This window comes from Bipolaris zeicola (assembly GCF_000523435.1).
Source record: "Bipolaris zeicola 26-R-13 unplaced genomic scaffold scaffold_168, whole genome shotgun sequence".
NCBI classification, from domain to species: Eukaryota; Fungi; Ascomycota; class Dothideomycetes; order Pleosporales; family Pleosporaceae; genus Bipolaris; species Bipolaris zeicola.
In genome coordinates this window covers 12001-31647 of record NW_006912217.1, presented here as the reverse complement: position 1 = coordinate 31647, position 19647 = coordinate 12001, and the positions used below count along the sequence as shown (strand labels likewise).

At 52.0% G+C, this 19647-nt stretch overlaps 12 protein-coding genes across 12 annotated transcripts; 8 read left to right on the top strand and 4 right to left on the bottom strand.

Annotated features, from left to right (window-relative positions):
• Window positions 1-183: 183 nt before the first annotated feature.
• Window positions 184-1773, bottom strand: COCCADRAFT_104219 (uncharacterized protein; the record flags this gene model as incomplete). The annotated part of the gene is made up of 1 exon (XM_007717180.1): window positions 184-1773. The coding sequence occupies one exon, from the start codon at window positions 1771-1773 to the stop codon at window positions 184-186; it is 1590 nt and encodes a 529-aa protein (XP_007715370.1).
• Window positions 1774-1990: 217 nt separating this feature from the next.
• On the top strand, window positions 1991-2182 carry COCCADRAFT_104188 (uncharacterized protein; the record flags this gene model as incomplete). Its single annotated transcript, XM_007717179.1, has 1 exon — window positions 1991-2182. A coding segment is annotated over one exon (192 nt), but the record flags the coding sequence as incomplete, so codon positions are not given.
• Window positions 2183-2720: 538 nt separating this feature from the next.
• Window positions 2721-4098, bottom strand: COCCADRAFT_104191 (uncharacterized protein; the record flags this gene model as incomplete). The annotated part of the gene is made up of 2 exons (XM_007717178.1): window positions 2721-3205; window positions 3264-4098. The coding sequence occupies 2 exons, from the start codon at window positions 4096-4098 to the stop codon at window positions 2721-2723; spliced, it is 1320 nt and encodes a 439-aa protein (XP_007715368.1).
• A 134-nt stretch (window positions 4099-4232) lies between these two features.
• COCCADRAFT_39429 (uncharacterized protein) lies at window positions 4233-4707 on the bottom strand (the record flags this gene model as incomplete). The annotated part of the gene is made up of 2 exons (XM_007717177.1): window positions 4233-4522; window positions 4689-4707. 2 exons carry the CDS (start codon window positions 4705-4707, stop codon window positions 4233-4235), a joined length of 309 nt encoding a protein of 102 aa, XP_007715367.1.
• A 261-nt stretch (window positions 4708-4968) lies between these two features.
• COCCADRAFT_39428 (uncharacterized protein) lies at window positions 4969-5283 on the top strand (the record flags this gene model as incomplete). Its single annotated transcript, XM_007717176.1, has 1 exon — window positions 4969-5283. The coding sequence occupies one exon, from the start codon at window positions 4969-4971 to the stop codon at window positions 5281-5283; it is 315 nt and encodes a 104-aa protein (XP_007715366.1).
• Window positions 5284-5459: 176 nt separating this feature from the next.
• Window positions 5460-6632, top strand: COCCADRAFT_104213 (carbohydrate esterase family 15 protein; the record flags this gene model as incomplete). The annotated part of the gene is made up of 1 exon (XM_007717175.1): window positions 5460-6632. The coding sequence occupies one exon, from the start codon at window positions 5460-5462 to the stop codon at window positions 6630-6632; it is 1173 nt and encodes a 390-aa protein (XP_007715365.1).
• A 164-nt stretch (window positions 6633-6796) lies between these two features.
• Window positions 6797-6991, top strand: COCCADRAFT_104220 (uncharacterized protein; the record flags this gene model as incomplete). The annotated part of the gene is made up of 1 exon (XM_007717174.1): window positions 6797-6991. A coding segment is annotated over one exon (195 nt), but the record flags the coding sequence as incomplete, so codon positions are not given.
• A 198-nt stretch (window positions 6992-7189) lies between these two features.
• On the top strand, window positions 7190-7684 carry COCCADRAFT_104216 (uncharacterized protein; the record flags this gene model as incomplete). Its single annotated transcript, XM_007717173.1, has 1 exon — window positions 7190-7684. A coding segment is annotated over one exon (495 nt), but the record flags the coding sequence as incomplete, so codon positions are not given.
• A 162-nt stretch (window positions 7685-7846) lies between these two features.
• On the top strand, window positions 7847-12115 carry COCCADRAFT_7609 (uncharacterized protein; the record flags this gene model as incomplete). Its single annotated transcript, XM_007717164.1, has 2 exons — window positions 7847-7936; window positions 8033-12115. The coding sequence occupies 2 exons, from the start codon at window positions 7847-7849 to the stop codon at window positions 12113-12115; spliced, it is 4173 nt and encodes a 1390-aa protein (XP_007715354.1).
• A 773-nt stretch (window positions 12116-12888) lies between these two features.
• COCCADRAFT_104183 (uncharacterized protein) lies at window positions 12889-13800 on the bottom strand (the record flags this gene model as incomplete). Its single annotated transcript, XM_007717172.1, has 3 exons — window positions 12889-13178; window positions 13235-13421; window positions 13498-13800. The coding sequence occupies 3 exons, from the start codon at window positions 13798-13800 to the stop codon at window positions 12889-12891; spliced, it is 780 nt and encodes a 259-aa protein (XP_007715362.1).
• Window positions 13801-14000: 200 nt separating this feature from the next.
• COCCADRAFT_7607 (uncharacterized protein) lies at window positions 14001-14900 on the top strand (the record flags this gene model as incomplete). The annotated part of the gene is made up of 1 exon (XM_007717163.1): window positions 14001-14900. The coding sequence occupies one exon, from the start codon at window positions 14001-14003 to the stop codon at window positions 14898-14900; it is 900 nt and encodes a 299-aa protein (XP_007715353.1).
• Window positions 14901-17087: 2187 nt separating this feature from the next.
• On the top strand, window positions 17088-19647 carry COCCADRAFT_28755 (uncharacterized protein; the record flags this gene model as incomplete). The annotated part of the gene is made up of 9 exons (XM_007717167.1): window positions 17088-17428; window positions 17480-17737; window positions 17831-17870; window positions 17901-18102; window positions 18533-18590; window positions 18751-18931; window positions 19142-19231; window positions 19419-19548; window positions 19625-19647. The coding sequence occupies 9 exons, from the start codon at window positions 17088-17090 to the stop codon at window positions 19645-19647; spliced, it is 1323 nt and encodes a 440-aa protein (XP_007715357.1).

The window sequence follows — 19647 nt, the reverse complement described above, 5'->3', positions numbered from 1 at the left end:
CCTAGAGTACATACATACATGCTCGCAACACAGCACCGCTGTGCAAAAGTGGTATTCCGTTCCATCTAAAGCTCAAGTGCATAAATATTGCGAAGCGAAGAACAAAGCCAAAGACGGCAAGTAAAAGCACAGTTCGCCATACGCCAGTGCCTTTCCACAAAAATTGTACTAGACACATACTATTTACATTCCCCAAGCGCCAGTGACGGCGTTGAGGGCACCGTCGACAGCCTCCTCGAGCGTCTCGACTCGAAGTCTTAGCGTGCGGTTCTCCTCTCGCTCCTTGGCCAGACGGCCCCATACAGAGGATTGTGCGCCGCCTTCACAATTTGAGCATCCCCATCCTCCCCGGTTAATGTCAATCTTTTCTTGCGTGGTTTTCTGTTGTAGCGACGCAGGCTTCTTGCCCTTGGTTGTGCTAACATGAGAGTCGTTGTCGAGCATCGAGGAACGGTCGGTGGCGGTCGGGCTCAAGCAGTTTCCTGACGTGACGCTTGCTCCGTCGTTTTCTGTTTCCGACTCGAAGCCAGAATCGACGCTGAGTCCGGACCCAGAAATGCGGTTGTGCCGTCTGACAGCAGTGTCTTGGCACGAAGCATGCTCACACTGGGCCGAACCCCTGATGAGCGCCAAATTTCGCTTGCGGGCTGCCTCTTCTTCTTGCCTTGCTCTTCGCTCAAACGCAAGGTCCTCCATGAGCGATCGCATCTGCTCGTCCTGCTCGTCGGCTCGCCTTGCCATGGTCTCAAGTTGCATCTTGAGGTGGCGGGCACGTGTCTCGGCCTCATCGAGCTCGTCTTCCTGTGCGCTCTGTTCCGAGTGCGCATCTACCAGAGCAGTAGAGAGTTTGCGGTAGGCAGTCTGATAGCGTGAGAGTAGCGCTTCGGCATTGGTGAGGAGGTCGTGGAAGGACGATGCAGCAAGAGGGTCGGCAGGGCCATGGGGGAAAAGAGCTTGCGAGATGTTGAGATTCAGCAGCTCATCATCGGGGTTGTGGTATGTGGGTGACGGTTGTGGGGGAGGGACTGTAGCGCTCTTTTGTGTCTTGAGCAACCAGGCGAACTTGCTGCTCGCGGTCGGCTGACTTGGTGCCTTGGTCTGCGCCGGCATAGCGCTAGAGGGCTGGGGACTCTCAGAAGCGCCCCTCGTAAGGGAAGAGCCGCGAGTGAAGATATTGGCCATCATGTTGCCCCTCTCCTCTTCCACTTCTGACTCTGACTCTGATTCCGAGTCGTACTCTTCTCCTGATGCCGACTCCGAGTCTGAGTAATCGTCGTGCTGCGAGGTGCTGGCTTTGCTAGAGGGCGAAGAGCCACTGAACCAATTCTGGATAGCCCTGATCTTGGGCTGGCTGGCGCTGGATTCAACAGTTCCCCTCGAGGGCATAAAACTGGCCAGGGACTTTGAGGGCGAAGAGGCGCGTGAGGTATGCTGCTGGATCGTAGTAGCGGCGCGGTTAAGGTTTTCGAATACGGTGCCGGTCAGCGTGCGCTGGTGACTGCTACGGCCTGACCTGGGGAAGTCGTCGAGTGGGCAGGGCGCATGTGGGTCGTACGCGGTGGGGGAAGTGGGCGTTAGAGCAGAGGGGGGTGGCTGAAGTCCGGTAATGTCGACGTCGTCAAAAGCGCGAGCGTCATGCTCAGGCAGGGGAGCCGAGTGCTTGCGAGAATGGTAGGGCTGCACTTGTATAGCAGCGCGTTGCGGGCCCTGAGCAGCGTAGGGAGGGTGTGAGGGCTGTTGCAGGTCCCGGTCATGCGATGAATTGCGGCTCATATCGGCGGCCCACTGGAGCGACTAGTTGTTTGGGGAAAGGGAGATTTGCAACGACGGCAGATGGTCCGGATCGGCAGCGAGGGCTATACGCGTGCTGCTGTGAAACACTGCCTCGACTCGTCGCCTGAGGGGAACGGGCGTGAGGGCGTGAGGGCAGCGGGCAGCCCGAGCGATGGGCGGCGGATAGGGCCGATGAAGGAGCAATGGGGGACGGTGGTGGGTGGGGTACAAGGGCTCAACAGCTGGTGCAGGAGGACAGCGGCGCCGAGTCGCTACAGACACAGTCGCACCAAAAGCAGAGGGAATTGGGAATCAGGGTTTTGAAAAGAAAGCAGGCGAGGATTTTGTGCAGCGTACAAATGTTTCGAGGGGCAGGAAAACTAAGGTGGCCGGGAGTCGCATTTTGTGAGGCTGGGACGGCTAGCCCGCCCCGTCATGCTCGCACACCGCAACACGTATACAAGGCTTACCCACCTGCGATACACGCTTCGCACCAATCGCGCGCCCTGGATGCACCGCGCCGCGCCAGTCACGCTGCAGCCGCCTTCAAACTCTGCGGTTCTCTCCAGGGCCGCCGTCTTTGTCATTATCTGCCTTTGCCCGCTGCCGGTTCCCTCCATGCCCTGGCCCGCCGTTCGGTTTCAACGCGTCGCCGGCCAATGGCACACAGCGCGTGTTTGGAAACATTCTTCTCCAGGGAAACATTTCTGTGACAGCAGCTGCTGGCCTCCTCAGACCCGGCCTGTAGCATCCTCTCGCAAACACCAAAACAACTTCTATTGCATTCGGCTTGCTCAACATGCCTACACTCCGTAGCTGCACCGCAGTAGTAGGGGTTCATCATCGATCCATCCAGTCCCGCTTGGCGCAGCTACTCCACCATCACTCCCCGTCTCCCTTACCGCCATCTGCCTCGCTAGCTGTGTGTGCAGTACACACATGCGGCTCTACGACTTCTGGCTCAGATAGTGTGCGACCTCTGAAGTGCCCCAACGCTCGGTCCCGTCTTCTGGCAGCACCACCCACGGCGCCTTCTCCCGCAGAAAAATGTGCTTGATCACCTTTGGCGTCGTCTCTGTCTTTAGGCTTTCCAGATCGACCGTGGCCATGCACAGACCGAGCCCTTCAGGGTCTGAAGGGTATGTCATGGATATCGGTGCCCCACACCCCGAGCAAAAGGTTCGTTCGGCAACGCTAGAAAGTTGGAGACTCGTGCGTGTGCTCGCCTGATTGAACCTAACCTCTTTCAACGGTACTCGTGTAAAGGCGAGAAATCCGGAGCCCGACAGTTGCTGGCACGCTCGGCAGTGGCAGATGGTGATGCCTGAAGGCGCCGCGCTCGATGTGTATTGTACCCCGCCGCACCGGCACCCGCCTGAGAATACGACATCGTCTTTAATTGTTTGTGCAACATATCGAGATCCGTCGGCAGCTTCAGTGTCGCGTCAGTTCGCCATTGGCTCAAGTGCAGCTGCATGGGTTTTACTTACGTCTCCGCGCTATACCCAGAAACACCGAGTCCACCTCTTCGACCTTGCCGTCTATTGCTAGTTTCTCCCACTCTTCTTTGTAAATCCCTTGTGCTTTTCTCCTGATGTCGTTGCTCGCAAACGTCCTGGCAACGTCCTTGACAATTACGTTCTCGACAAAGAAGTCGTCCCATTGCTCCATTTCATACGAGCGTCGGCCGTACCCGGCTTGGTTTTCGACTGTAAACACCTGCTCCACCTCTAGGCCAGCTGACTCCATTGTCTTCCGCAGAGTGTCCTCTGATTTGCTCCATGAGCGGTTATAGGGGATCGGCAACTGCAGTCTGCACGCCACCCTCTCGAGAACCATGCCTGACACTAAATTCCTCGGGTGCGTCGCATCTACTGCCATGACACCCCCAGGCTTCAGAAACTCCGTCCAGTGCTCCATAGCAGCCTTGGGGTCAGGAAACAAGACAAGCGCAGAAGCTACCGTGATGACGTCAAATTGCTTCCCCTTTAATTCTTCCGTCTCATCCAAGTGTAACACGTCGCCCTTGAGAAAGGTAGTATTTGCATATTTATCTCCCCCTTGCGTCTTTCGATGCGTGGCGACCGCAAGCATACTAGGCGTGACATCGACTCCTACAACGTGACCTTGTGGCCCCACAGCCTCTGCTTCGCGAAAAGTAAGGAGTCCAGTTCCACATGCCAGGTCTAGTACATGCTGCCCGTGTTGTATATCCAGATAGGATATGAACCGTCTGGTAAAGTCGTTATGCCATGTCGCGTCGTAATCCCACGATTTCGAATCGTAAAATCGAATAGCATCTGCTGCCTGTCGCTCGCCCGTCATTTTGGTTGACTCTGGACTTGTTCTGTTGAGTGGAGAAAACACCACTTCGCCAGCATATGTAGATATACACAGAATGGTGGTTGCCAGCCAATGAGGGCGGGGCAGCTTGGTAAGCCAGGCTTCGGTCTATCCAGTCAGAGTGCACCGTATGCTTCCTTCTCTTTCCCCTCAATGCTGACTAGGCAAATCGCTGGCAACTTTTCTGGGAAGTTTCCCATGAGAAGCCAGGGCTTCATCTTATAATAACTCAGCTTCATTTGTTCGTGTACGGCTCTCAATGTACCGGCCTGAGACATCCGATTGAACGTGAGAGGGGTGCCGAAGTCCAGCATCCCACTAGCACTAGAATTGGTAAGCGCGACGGACTGGCTATCTCTCACCTTTCGACCCTTCTTTCCTCCTTCAACATGTTCTGCAGTCAACACTTGTCATGCTAGTGAGCAAGTATTCAAAAAAAAACCCCGCAGTATTTTCACATGTCCATATTGCCATATTGTTTGATATTGTACACACTGACAACGCTGCATCAGATACCATCAAGGTTTAAACAAGGCACCATGTAACATACGATATACATACTATCTACTGACCTGGCCCATCTCTAGGCATCTTCAAAACAGCATCAAAAGCTTCAAAAAAGTATTCAGAATACTGATCGTATACTGCCGGAAGAATCGTAAGGTGGCAGACAGGCTAAACGGCACTTCATCAAATGCCCCACCGCACCCCACAAGGTCATGGAGAACCGGCGTCATAATATCCATCACCTCTTCGAGGCGAGCCAGGGTCGGTAGAGTGCCTGTTACATCTTACACCCAATGAAGCACCATTCTATGATGATACCCCATTTCTAAATCCTGGAAGGGCATCATGCACAATGCATGCTACCTACATAGGTCTTCAATACCCGCATCTGAAAACATGTCAAGTGGAGACACCTCCTTTTCGGGAAAACTGTTGGCCAAGGATGCTAAAGTGCAAGCCTGCCCCCTCGCGGCTCAAAGGAGCTTTTATATTCCAATGGAAGACTCCAAATATAGAGGGCGTTATTGGTTTTTCCATCATTCAAGAGACAGAATCCTGCACGACTCGCACCCCGGCTTCCCCCTATGTCATCTACCACGGTTCCGCATTTACGCGACAGTAAGAATCGCCGCTGACAGGCAACGAGACGTGTATCCTTAATTACATCGTATTAATCCTGCATGATCTGCTCATTTCTATCGCTTCATTTAAGATCGTCAACTTCCTGCGGGGATGTGGAGTGTTTGTGGAGCGAATAGTCAATATATAATAGACAGAGACTCTCGAAAATGCCTGCGATCAGAAAAAAACTGTCTTGAGCACCCTAAAAATTCAGTATGAAGTACTCAATTGCCCTCTCACTCCTTTCTAGTACCGTCCTTGCGACGCCTCTGCTTCAGCAACGCCAAGGGGCAACATGCACTGTCCCATCGACTTTTCCTAGCACCGCCAACTCCAAACTACCGAATCCCTTCAAGTTCTTCGACGGAAGGTCTGTTGTTACCAAAGAAGACTTTGCGTGCAAGAACAAAGAAGTCAGCGCTGCCTTGCAGAACCAAGAGCTTGGTGATTTTCCCAAGAAGCCTTCAACTGTCACTGCTAGCTTCTCGGGATCATCACTCTCTATCACATCAAGTGAGGGCGGAAAATCTGTCTCGTTCTCTGTCTCGATCAAGAAACCTAGTGGGAGTGGTCCATTTCCAGCCATCATCGCCTATGGCGCTGCCAGTATCCCAATTCCCAGCCAGGTTGCTACCATCACCTTCAACAACGATGAGATCGCTCAGCAGCAGAGCCAAAGCAGTCGTGGAAAAGGCAAGTTTTATGATCTATACGGCTCCAGCCACAGCGCAGGGGCTCTTACTGCCTGGGCCTGGGGCGTCGATCGTATCATAGATGCTCTCGAGGCAACTCCTGGCGCCGGCATTGACCCCAAGCGCGTCGGGGTTACTGGATGCTCCCGGAACGGCAAGGGTGCATTTGTTGCCGCCGCCCTCGTTGACCGTATTGCTCTCGGGCTACCCCAAGAATCCGGATCTGGCGGTGCTGCCTGTTGGCGCATTTCTGACTCGGAGAAGGCTAAGGGCAAGAACATCCAGACTTCTAGTCAGATTGTTACCGAGAATGTTTGGTTCTCTCCCAGATTCAATGCATTTAGTACACGGTCCAACACACTCGCTACCGACCACCATCAGCTTGCAGGTATGGTTGCTCCTCGCGGCCTGCTTGTTATAGAGAACGAAATCGATTGGCTGGGCCCGGTTGCGACAACGGCTTGCATGAAGGCTGGTCGCCTCATCTACAAGGCTCTTGGTGTACCGGACAACATGGGCTTCACAGGCTCTGGCAACCACAACCACTGCCAGTTTCCGTCCAACCAGCAGGCTGATCTGACTGCCTTTATAAACAAATTTCTGCTAAACCAGAGTGCCAATACTAATATCGAAAAGGGCCCGTCTGGTGCCGATGTTGCGACATACATCGACTGGACTGCACCTACGCTCACATAAGATGCATGGATGGGAACTCAAATGGCCGGGGTTGGGGATGTGAATGTATTCATGTAGACCAATTCAGAATTTAATGGCCATTTGCGCAAAGTTGATAGCATTCTTCCCCACAGCCAAATACTGGGCGCCGAAAGCCTGGTCAGCTGCAATATCGGGAGCGTGGGATAAGCAGCATTTCTTGGCGAACGCCACCTGATGACAGAGGAGCGAAAGGGTATCAAAAAAAATCAAAAGTTGTGTTTTTGTATGCTCAGACGATGTATTTCGATGAAGGAATAGACAGTGATGCACATGGTATGTCACGCTGTCGCGCAGAGCAAATTTTGAAATCTCACCACCAAGGCCCATCTGGCCAGTGAAGTGACTATGAGGAGCGCGATAGAGGACGAGAGCGCGCAGGAAGCATGCAAGGGCCCCTGTGAGTAGATATGCTCCTACCACCAGATCAGCGGAGGGTGGAATGACGAGTTTGATGTTTGGCTGGGCCGTGGTAACAAGTTTGGAGGGGTCGTGGACGTGGCACTCCACTCGTTCCTTGCGCCTCCGAAGCGGTGGCTCATTTCGGCACTAGCCCACGTCAAGCGCGTTGTTTGTCTTCAACCCCACAATCCCGACGTGCAGTGAGCGTGAGCGTGAACAGGGCGATTGAGATCAAGTCGAAGAGTCGCAGCGACGACATCACCGCCCTACGGCCGCCACACCCACTGGCATCCTCATCACATGACCCCGCCAAGCCGCTAACTCCCTTTGCGCGCGGACAAACGCTCAGGCTAGAGAGACCTCGCAGACGTTCACCACCCATCCCGATATCACCAAGACTTGCGCCCGCATCTCTCCATCCCCGCAACACGCTGTTCCTGACGCGTACTGCGGTCTCTGACCCTTTTCGAGTGCGCCTGCGCCCCTACCACCCGCCACTCGCAAATTGCGCGCTCTGCTTCAGCCTCCTGGAACGACGCGACTCTGCGACGGGCGGACTCCCGAGAGTCTCTCATCGGCCTCATCCTCAAGAGAGCTTCTGCCACCACCACTCCCCCCCGATAATGTCATAGAACACCGCTACACGCGCCACAACACACTCCTCGACTGTCGTTCCCTCATACTTGCGCGAGCTCCGGCGCCCAGACCACGTGCGGCGACCGCGTCTCAGACTTGACATCTTGTCATCAATCCTCGATTGCGCATTTGTACAAACACCGCGACTACAGCCCACCATGGCTTCAGTCCAGACTAACCCAGAGATGCCCGGCCAGGGCCAGCTCCCGGCAAACATCACCCGCGAGCAGATTCAGCATGTTTTCCAGGTACGTACTTGGCCCGCGACAGCTCGAGTGCCACCACCCATCACGCTCTCACACTCACTCTCATCCGCATGCCGGCTTTGCTAACACCGTCTCTAGCGCTATACTGCGATGAAACAACAAGGCGTCTCCGAGTCCAATCCCGAGTTCATCAAGGCGCGCAACCTCCTTACAATGGTTCAGAAGCAGAACCAGTATCAGCAGCAACAGAAGATGCTCCGACAGCAGCAGATGCAACAGCGTCAGCAAGGCCAGGTGGATCCACAGGCTGTGCTACAAAACGGCGCTGCCACGGGCATGCTCAATGGTGCAAAGCCAGTTGCGCCTGTTGACGGCAAACCTGCCGTATCTACGCCAGCCTCGACCGGACCAACGTCTACAATGCAGATTGCAACTGCTGGAGGACAGGCTCCTTCAGTCGATGGGCAGACACCCACATCGGCCAACAATTCCTCAATGGCACTGTCCAAAGACCAGCTTCTGATGCTACGTGCTCAGATTGGAGCCTTCAAACACCTCTCCAAGGGTCTCCCTCTGCCTTCAAATATGCAGCAACAAATCTTTGGCCACCACCAGGCAAAGAAACCTCAGAATGCTGCTGAGGCTGTGGCAGCTGCTTCTCAGATGCTCGACAACGCGACTCGTGCCGGCAGCACCTCAAGTGCCGTGGGCGGCGCTGTGCAAGAGACTCGTACTCTGCCTCGTCTTCCGGATACTTTCATCGACCCCTGGAGTAGTGAAGTCTTCCGAGACGTCAACTACATCTCCCACACACAGCGCAAGAACCGACCTTACCTTGCGACAATCATGCCACAAGGTGTCGACATCAACGCTGTACAGCAGAGCATGGAAGAATTGCGCAAGGAGCGTGAGATCCTTCTCTACAACCGCCTTACGGCGAGAAAAGCAGAACTGGAGAAGATGCATGCAAACATCGGCTCATGGGATACCAGCAAGACCGACACTCCCGAAGATGACGGAAAGGTCAAGTTGGCTCTTGTTATTGAGCAGAAGAAACTGAACCTGCTCGAGAAGCAACGCAAACTGCGGAGAGAAATCGCCCAGCAAATGATTCACGCAGACAACCTTGCCATGACTGCGAACCGAACCGTTTACCGCCGTCTCAAGAAGCAATCGATGCGCGAAGCCCGTCTCACCGAGAAGCTCGAGAAGCAGCAACGCGATGCGCGCGAGACCAAGGAAAAGAAGAAGCACCACGAGTTCATCGATGCCATCCGGAAGCATCGCACCGAGCTGCAAGAATCTGGCGCAGCTCAGCGAATGCGTCTGCAGAAGCTCGGCCGTACTATGGTTTCGACACACCAGAACATCGAGAAGGAAGAACAGAAGCGTATCGAGCGAACGGCCAAGCAACGTCTGCAGGCACTCAAGTCCAACGACGAAGAGACTTACCTCAAGCTCTTGGGCCAAGCCAAGGATACTCGTATTTCACACCTTCTCAAGCAGACCGATGGATTCTTGAAGCAGCTTGCCAACTCCGTCAAGGCGCAGCAGCGATCTGCAAACAACTCATACGAGCCTGAGGAGGAGAGCAGCAGTGAGGAATCCGATGACGAAGACCGACCGGGCAAGAGAAAGACCGACTACTATGAGATTGCTCATCGCATCAAGGAGGAGGTCACTGAACAGGCCACCAACCTTGTCGGAGGTACACTCAAGGAATACCAACTCAAGGGTCTGCAGTGGATGATATCTCTGTACAACAATAACTTGAACGGTATTCTTGCAGACGAAATGGGTCTCGGAAAAACTATTCAGACAATCAGTTTGATCACATACCTGATCGAGAAGAAGCGACAACCTGGACCTTACCTAGTCATTGTCCCCTTGAGTACGCTTACCAACTGGACCAACGAGTTTGAGAAGTGGGCGCCAAGCGTTAGCAAGATCGTGTATAAGGGTCCTCCAAACGCGCGAAAGCAGTACCAGCAACAGATCCGTTGGGGTCAGTTCCAGGTCCTGCTCACTACTTACGAGTTTATCATCAAGGACAGACCGATTCTTAGCAAGATCAAGTGGGTTCACATGATTGTCGACGAAGGTCACCGTATGAAGAACGCTGGTTCCAAGCTCAGCATGACCATCACACAATACTACTCAACGCGGTATCGACTCATTCTGACAGGTACGCCCCTGCAGAACAACCTGACGGAACTTTGGGCTATGCTTAACTTCGTTCTGCCTACCATTTTCAAGTCGGCTACGTCGTTCGACGAGTGGTTCAACACGCCATTTGCGAACACTGGAGGTCAAGATAAGATGGAGCTCACTGAAGAAGAGCAGTTGCTCGTTATTCGTCGTCTGCACAAGGTTCTTAGGCCTTTCTTGCTCCGACGTCTGAAGCGCGATGTCGAGAAGGACCTCCCGGACAAGACCGAACGTGTGATCAAGTGCAACTTCTCCACTCTCCAAGCGAAGCTGTACAAGCAACTCGTCACTCACAACCGCCTCATGGTCAGCGATGGCAAAGGTGGAAAGACTGGTATGCGTGGTTTGAGCAATATGCTCATGCAACTGCGAAAGCTCTGCAACCATCCTTTCGTCTTTGAAGAGGTTGAGGATGTCATGAACCCCACAAAGGGTACTAATGATCTCCTGTGGCGTTCGGCTGGTAAATTCGAGCTTTTGGATCGAATCTTGCCCAAGTTCCAGGCTACTGGTCATCGTGTTCTCATGTTCTTCCAGATGACGCAGATCATGAACATCATGGAGGATTACCTACGGCTTAGGGGCATGCAGTATCTGCGGTTGGATGGTGCGACAAAAGCAGACGATCGTTCGGACTTGCTGAGACTGTTCAACGCGCCTGATTCGCCCTACTTCTGTTTCCTTCTCTCCACGCGTGCTGGTGGTCTCGGTCTCAATCTCCAGACTGCTGACACCGTCATCATTTACGACTCAGATTGGAATCCTCACCAGGATTTGCAAGCGCAAGATCGTGCCCATCGTATCGGTCAGAAGAACGAGGTTCGCATTCTACGTCTGATTACATCCAACTCGGTAGAAGAGAAGATTCTCGAGCGAGCCAACTACAAGTTGGACATGGATGGCAAGGTCATTCAAGCTGGTAAATTCGACAACAAGTCTAAAGATGACGAGCGAGACGCCATGTTGCGTATCATGTTGGAATCTGCTGAAGCAGCCGAAAGCCTCGAACAAGAGGAAATGGACGATGACGACCTGAATCAGATCATGATGCGACACGAGGATGAGTTGGCGATATTCCAGGAAATGGACCGAAAGCGTATTGCCGAGGATCCTTACGGTCCTGGTAAGCCTCTAGGTCGTTTGATCGGCGAGAGCGAACTGCCGGATATCTACCTGAACGAAGAGGCACCCATCGTCGACGAAAAGGATGACACGCCTGCTGGCCGTGGTGCTCGAGAGCGTACACGGGTCAAGTATGACGACGGTCTGACGGAAGAGCAGTGGCTGGAGGCTGTTGACAACGACGATGATTCAATAGAAGCAGCTATTGCCCGCAAGGAGGCGAAGATGGCCAAACGGGGTAGGAACAAGGGTGGACGGGGCGATGAGGAGTCGCCGGCACCATCACGCGCCAGCTCCGAGGAGCCTGCACCCAAGAAGCGAGGCCGTAAGCCAAAAGCCGAGAAGCGCAAAGCAGATGAAGCCTCACTCGACGTTGAACCCACACCACGGAAACGCGGACGACCAGCGCCTAGCAAAGACATGTTGCAGCCTGATCAGCGAGCATCTCTTCAAAAGATTGTTAACGTCGTCTACGAAGCGCTTAATGATCTCGAAGAAGAGTCATCAGATCCCAACATTCCAAATCGTGGCATCATCGACCCCTTCATTGAGCTACCAGACAAATGGGATTATCCAGACTACTACCAACTGATCAAGAATCCCATCTGCATGAAGCAGATTGAGAAGAAGATCAACAAGAAGGAGTACCAGTCTGTCAAGCAGTTCCGTCAAGATCTGGGCTTGCTATGCAATAACTGCCGGACCTACAACGAGGACACATCACTGCTGTTTGCGGATGCCAATCTCATTGAGCAGACTGCGCTCGACAAGCTGAAGGAGGTGACGGCAGAGTATCCAGAATGGCAAGATTATGATGATGGAAGCAGTGTTCAGGGCGGCCTTAGCACGGCAATGACGAGCGCGGTTGGCACACCGCGGGCTGGAGTTTGAAAGGAAAGATGGTACGTTAATACTTGAGCAATATATACACTTTTTTTTTCTCGCACACATTTGCTGACTCTACCCCCAGATGAAACGGGCATAATTTTCATACACACGTGGCTCCTCCCCCTGTCCCCAGCTCGATATCCGAACGTCCTTTTTTCGATTCTATTACACTTTTCTCTCCATGTCGTTACTCTCTGTCTTTCTTGAGACTTTACACGCGTGGAACGTATCGTTTTTGCCAGAACGGACCTCTGGGGGACACATTACAAACAATCAAATCAAACAAAAAAAGGACAGAGAGGAAAGAAGAGAGTGTCCCGGGCAAAATCCTACGACGCTGGACACGCTTTTTCTTCTTTTTTGCACGAGAACGGGCGCAATACACTGCTTTTTTATTCACTTCCAAGCTCATGAGTGGTGGAAACAAAGGAATGAAGGTGGGCTTTGGTACGCTTTGACTGAGTGACACGATTCTAAAGGGGGGTTTTTATTGGGAGGAGGAGCAGGAATGGGGGGAATTTGGGAGTTTTTTTCTTTCGTCTCTTGAATGGAGTTTTTGATTGCATGGCTACTGTAAGCTGTCTTTTTCTATTCAAAGGTAGCTTTTGTAGCCCCCCTTCTTTTTCTGTGGACCACAAGGCTTTCAATGTCTTTTGAGGTTCTAGAGTGATAAAAGGAGAATGTATTATATTTGCAATTCCTTTGGGATGCTGATATTTGCGTGTACTGAGGGATGCGGCTCTCTAGATGTTCAGAGTCGGAGCATACTATTGGCTTCACGACTGCTGTGCAGCGTTCCACTTTACGCAGTCTTCGAATTTGACGCTGGAACCACCGAAGATGTCGAGGGCGCTGCCGATGGTGAGATCGACCTTGCCGTTGCTGAGCTTCTTTACGAGCTCCAGGTCGTCGAGTGAGCGGCTTCCGCCTGCATATGTGACGGGTATGCTGCACCACTCTGCTAGCTTGGCAACAAGTTCGTGGTCAATACCTCGCTGTAGACCTTCGACATCTGCGGCATGGATGAGGAACTCGCTGCAATGGGGTTCGAGGAGAGCTATCGACTCTGTAGTTTCTTATCAGCTTCAGGTTAATATTAGAAAGAGAGAGTCTAGACCCGACCTTTATTCAGCTCAAAGTCCGTAATCGTCTGCCATTTGTTCGTAGCAACGAACCACCTGTCGTCTTTCCTCCGGCACGACAAATCAATGACGAGTTTAGACTTGTCGTTGCCGAGGGCCTTCAGCACAGCTTGCAGGCGGTCCATGGAGAAAGTTGACGAGGGAAAAAGGTACGATGTTATGATCACCTACTGCGCTTCCATTAGCCTCAAGATGTCTACTCAAGTCCCCGTTTCCCCGGCCAATTGCGCATATACCGCTCACCTTGTCCGCGCCTTTTGCAATCCACTCGGCTGCGTTTTGCTCGGTGATGCCGCCGCCAACTTGCATGCCGCCTTTCCATGCCTCGAGCGCTTCTTGCGCTGCCTGATCATTGCCAGGACCTAGCATTATGACGTGTGCGCCGGTTAGGTCATGTTTTTTGTAGAGATCGGCATAGAATGCTGAGGGGTGCGAGGATGTCCAATTGGTTTTGAGTTCGTCGGGAGTTGTAGTGTTGAGCGTGCCGCCGACAATTTGCTTGACGCTGCCGGCGTGTAGGTCGATACAGGGGCGGAAACGCGTCATAATGTGTTTGCAAGCAGTAAAAAAGGTGAATTGGATGTGGACCGCTTGGTGTTGCGGGGGAGGGGTTCAGAGAGACGGAGGTCCGAACCAAATTTGGCGCTAGTGAGGTCCCTTGCTCGAAACTTTTTGAGATTCTATCGCACCGCGTCGCATTGCCATTACCGCCTCCTAGCTAAGCCACGACACCTCACTATAGAATTATGGCGCCAGCACTTGGAAAGCGAAAGCGCGTCACACGCGCCGAACTCGAGCAAGAATCGCGGTCACCATCGCCTTCGTCAGGCTCGGGCGACGACTCTGGTGCAGAGGATCTCCAAGCAGTATTTCGCCGCGCGTTCGAAGCAAAGTTTAAGCCTCTGCCGACAGAGCCCAAGAAACCCAAGATTGAAGATATCCCTGTACAGGAGGATGAGGAAGAAGAAGACGAGGAAGAGTCCGACTGGTCAGGCATCAGCGACCACGAAAATGACGTCGAAGTAGTCGAATACCATGACCCCCATCGCGAACTCGACGATACCGAGCGCGCAGAAATGAAAGCTTTCATGTCCTCCAAACCACCTACCTCAGCCTCGAAATCTACTAGTACCTCATCATCCCAAAAGAGGAACAAAAAAATCGAAGACGCCGACACAACCGAAGCCTCAAATCTCAAAAACGATCTCGCGCTCCAGAAACTCCTCCGGGAATCCCATCTCCTCTCCGCCTCTTCCTCAGGAACCTCAACCCCCAACACACTAACCGCCACGGGTGTCGATCGCCACAAATCAATGGACCTACACCTTCAATCCCTCGGCGCAAAGGGCTCCATCTTCACTCAGAAAAAGATGCCCATGGCCCAGCGCAAACACATGGAACTAAAGGCACGCACAACGGAGGCGAAACGCAGAGCGGAGGCTAGGGAAGCGGGTATTGTGCTGGAGAAGGAAAACAAAGCGTCGACAGGCAAGAAAGTGGAGAGGAAGAGGGAGAGAGGTGTTGGTGGACCAAGTATAGGCAAGTTTAGAGGGGGAACGCTGAGTTTGAGTAAGAAGGATGTTAGGAGTATTACTGGGGGTGGAGGGGCTAAAGGGAAGGGCAAGGGGAAGAAGGGGAAAAGGTGAGGTGGTGATGAAAGTAGAATGATACCCTCGAATTCGACTATGTGCTATTTCACCGCTATGGACGGTACAGGATATGTTGTTTGTATGTGACCTTTTTTGTCAACGACTATCGTGAGAGTGGGCTATGAGTCAAGATATTCAGCAATCATGGATGAATGATATGGCGAAGATGTTGCGCAAAGAAACGGGGGAGTGAGGGGAGGAGAATGGCTCACGAGATGGAAAGCAAACGGAACAGTCTTCGCGGTGATCTGGGCAATGTAGAGCAGGTCAAAGGCATGTGGTGATGAGGTTTCTGGCGAGAAAAATGTGCACTGGATCGAATGTAGAAGGACAAAGCAGCGCGTTTATGAGCAATTTGGTTTTCTCAAATCGGAATTGAATGGTCAGGTTGAAAGAATAGGGAATATGTAATGGGTAGAAGGACTCAATGATATGGTATGGAGAAGTGAATGGTAGTACATGGGGTGTTTGTGCTATATGGTTTTGAAGCACAAGGTGATAAAGTAAAGGAGCAATTGCAACGATATCACAAGGATAAAGACGATGTTGAAGACATGATTATGGTTTTGTTTTCTTCGTTGATGTTGCCCTGTATATACAAGAGTATAAGTCCAGATGACTACATGAATATCATAAATGTGACATATGTGACGATATATAGCCCACGTTCTTCACACTCCAAGAAGTCTGTGATTACTATGTCAAACTTGACAATTCTTGTGTGTATTATTGAAACATGGAAACAGTACAAAAAGTCCTCGGCCATACAAAACGCATACTAACGCATGTTTCTAATATCGTGCATATAGAGAACGCACAGCCTATCATCGACTTAAAATATTATGTGAAGAACAATTACTCTCTTTTCTTCTCCATACTTCATCCGACAAGAAGAAAAGCATCAACCAAAGAAGCAGAAAAAGAAAAAAGATCACACCAACAACCAAGTCCCCATTGACGACTTGTCCCGAAGTCGTACCCTACCGCCACTCTCCTACATGATCACATGCTACCAAGAAAGCCATACCCAAAAGCCATACTCCAACAGCCTCGCCTTACCCGCATACCTCAACGCTCCACCCGCCACCAAATCTCTCCCCACGCCGCGTGGCATACTGCTACACCGTCTTCCCCATAACCGAATAATACCGCAACCATCCTACTCACCGGAAACACAAGCAACACCCTCCCCCACCACCAAAACCCCAAGTACCATGGTCCCTGCAAGACACTTGCATATACAGGTGTACATACATACGTACATTACATCTACACGTACATATGTATTCCTCGCAGCAACATTTATGCGCCCCAGCATGCGCCTTACCGATGAACGACGCCCAACCACATCCCGCAGCGAACCATTGAACAACGACCCTTTTTTTTACACCGCCAGTTTATGTGCGCGCGCGCGTACGTTGGAAAACCAAACAATCAAAAGACATTGTTACAATGGTGAGAAACCCACACACCCATCTCAACAATTCATACCAACCAAAAAAATGGCGCGTGGTAAGAATTTCGTACATATGTGTAGTATGTAGAGCAAAAAAGCTTCAGGTCATGTGGTTCTGGCACAACGCCGTGCATATCAGCGGTGAAATACATGCGAGGACAACGAAGGGGGGGAAGAGAAACGTGTGATATCATGTAAGATGCAAGTTGGGAAATGTAACAGGCATGATCCTGATTTTTGGTACCGAAAACCTATCCTACTCTACCTTGTAAAGAGCGCAAAACAAAAAGAAAAAAACAAACAAGAGAAATCGAGAAAGAGAGAGATTAGATGTAACAGCAACAAGTCACTTCACGTGAAGCCCTTTTTGCAACGCAAACCACTTCGTTCGCTGCATCCCCACAGAAAAGAAACCCAGCGGGGGACTTGGCTCCAACAGCCCAGTTCTCCGCCACAAACGCCTGTCGCGCGAATGCTAAAATGGGAAAGAGGCAAGAGAGCGAGAGAGGCAGAAGCAGAAGAAAGGGCAAAAAAGCAAAGAAAGACCAATGATGCTTTTCTTGTCTTATCCCCACACCACCACGACGATGTGTATCCAATCACAGTCGAGAATTTTCAGGCACTTGCAAATGTCTGGTACGTAGATCGGAAGAGTCGAGATAGAGGGTAAATCTTTCACCGCTAGTAGAAGAGCAGAGAGACAGTGGAGGCGCGCAAAGCACGCAAGCATGCAAGCAAGCAGAGCAGAGCACGCAAAGCATGCAGCTACAACGTTAGGCTACCAAAGAAAACTTGTTCATGTCCTTGGTTGGCCGGTTCTACCCAGGCTCGTCGCATCAATATGCCGAGGCGTGCCGCTAAGCGCGGCCGCCGTGCTAGGGGCTGTTGGAACTGTTGAACAGAGAGTTCAGCTCAACAGGGGGGTTGGGCAGCCGGCGGCGGGGGGAAACGCGGCGGTGGGGAATGGGCGAGGGGGGAAGGGGGGGGAGTGGGAAGAGCTACGCTACGTATTAAGCGAGGCGGTTGGTACGGGTAAAGGGCAAGACATACATACATGTGTAAGCGATAGGTAAGTAAGAAGCGCTTGCTTGCAGCCTACCTCCCATACGTACATGCGCAGAAAAAAAAGGCCTTTTTTCTTTGACTACCGGACTGGTTCAAAGGGGCCCAAGCGAGCGGTACCATGGATTCAAGGGCCTGGTAGTGGCGATAATACAAATAGGGAAATTGGAAAACTTGGTGACCAACAGCAGTGCAGCGATCATGGGGCCACTCGGCTTTGTCTACGCCATTCTTTGGACATCTCAGGCGGCTGGCAAGGCAATCGAGGGACTTGTTCCGAGGGTCAGGTGGCCATCGGCGGTACCGATCGGAAAGTGTGTGTGTGTGGGGGGGGGGGGGGAGCGGAAAAAGGAGGCTATTCTTTTCTTGCCTGTCTTTGTAAGGATTAGACTTATTCATCTTGGAATAGAGTTTCTGGGTCAGGGTCAGCTGTAGCATGTACGTCCAATGTACGTACCCTAGCCACAAACTCTAAACAGGGGGGGAGCGCAAAGGTGTGTGGTATGCAGCAAACAGGGACAGTTTTGACAGGAAACGTCGCAGTGAAGATCTCGTCCGGTGAGGATTCTTTGCCTGCATCTCGTGTGGCCAAATTGCGTTTTCGTAGGGTAAAGGATGCAGATATTGGCGGTGTTAGACGAATGGAATGCAGTCGATTTGCGACCAAGGAAATTTTCTGCAGTAAGCCTTGTATACACAGCGTGGATTTTTTCTTCCCCGCTGCTACATACATGTACATACATGCTCAGCTACTGCATGTCAACGCGCATGCAGCGTGTCATCATGGCCATTTTCTCCACACCTACACACCCAGACGCACGAGTACACACCCGAAGACCTGCGGATTGTACTTGCGCGCCTTGCTCTAGTGAGCTGCTGTGGTGCCCATTGTGATCTATGGCCATTGCGGAAAAGAGGTCCGCGGAGCCCAAGGCATAGGAAGGGTACCTGGTCTGTCAAATATCCAGTTTCATCCAGTCATGCTTTGCCATGTATCCTTTAGGATGTGATTTGCTGCCTTTTCCTTTTCCTTTTGCCTTAGGAATGGCATATGGCTCCTTCCCGAGGTAGTAAGATGTTGCCCCTGTGCACTCGTACCATGGGATTACAGTTTGTCCTCGGCAGCCTGAGCAGCAAGACAGCGCATCTACCGTAGCACATGGCATCAGGTCTGCTGATTTCATGTATGCTGGCTGTTAAAGATCATGCTTGGGCATTGTATTTGGCCGAATGGTGCTGGTAACCACGTATGCGATGCACTCCTGTCATCACATACTCTATGTACGGTCCACGTATACAGATGTATGAAGTGCTGGCATTACGATGCAGTCTTGTACAGGGATTTGGTTGTCTCATGTCGTCGTGTGTCGTGTATCGTGTATCGTGTGAGCGTGCCGTCATGATGCCGCGGCAGAATCGGCGCAGAGCAGAAGTATCAGCAGGAAGAGACGTAGAGGTTGCAGAACAGGGAGCACCAAAGGAATGGGTATTGGTCTTAGAGATACACATGGTAAGTTCCGCGCATGCATGCTCCTTGTGCTTGACAGCGCGGCCGGTACCATATAGTGCCTGAAAGACTTGTCTGGCGTGGGTATGACGTGATAAGCTTATCGTACAACTGGCCCTTGGGAAGCGTCAGGAAAATCAAACAAGAGCACAAGAGAAAGACGAGGTGTTGTGATTCATGCGTGGGTTCAATGCTGCAGTGACGACTGTAGAGGTGCGCACTGCCGCCTGTGTTCCTGCACGTGACCGTCATGTCCAAGGAAATGATGACGCCGGTATGCGCAAAGCCGCTTTCAAATTGATAGTAAGTCATTAGCAGCAGCGGCCAACGGATTCTCGCCCCAATTGGTGGTAGGCCTATCAGTCCTTCGTCATCATCAATGTCAAACTTTCGCCAAAGCAACTCCACTTACGTTCTCGCCAAGTCCCAGTTCTCTTCTCCCCTATTTTGTTCTCGTTGCTGAGCCACAATTTTGCATTTGAGTTTTCAGGCTCCCCGTTCCGAAAGCCTTCCTGCGTCATATGCAGGCCTCGATCACAGTCACACCACGCCCTGGCTCCCATCATCCCACGAAAACCCACTGTCCGACAGGCACATGATCATTTGTACAGGCGCTGCAGGTACATACCACTCGTTTCATGTACAGACTAGTTCCGATGTTCTTCTGCTTCACAGGTACCTGAACATGTTCATCAGGCGTGCTATCAGATGCTGTGTGA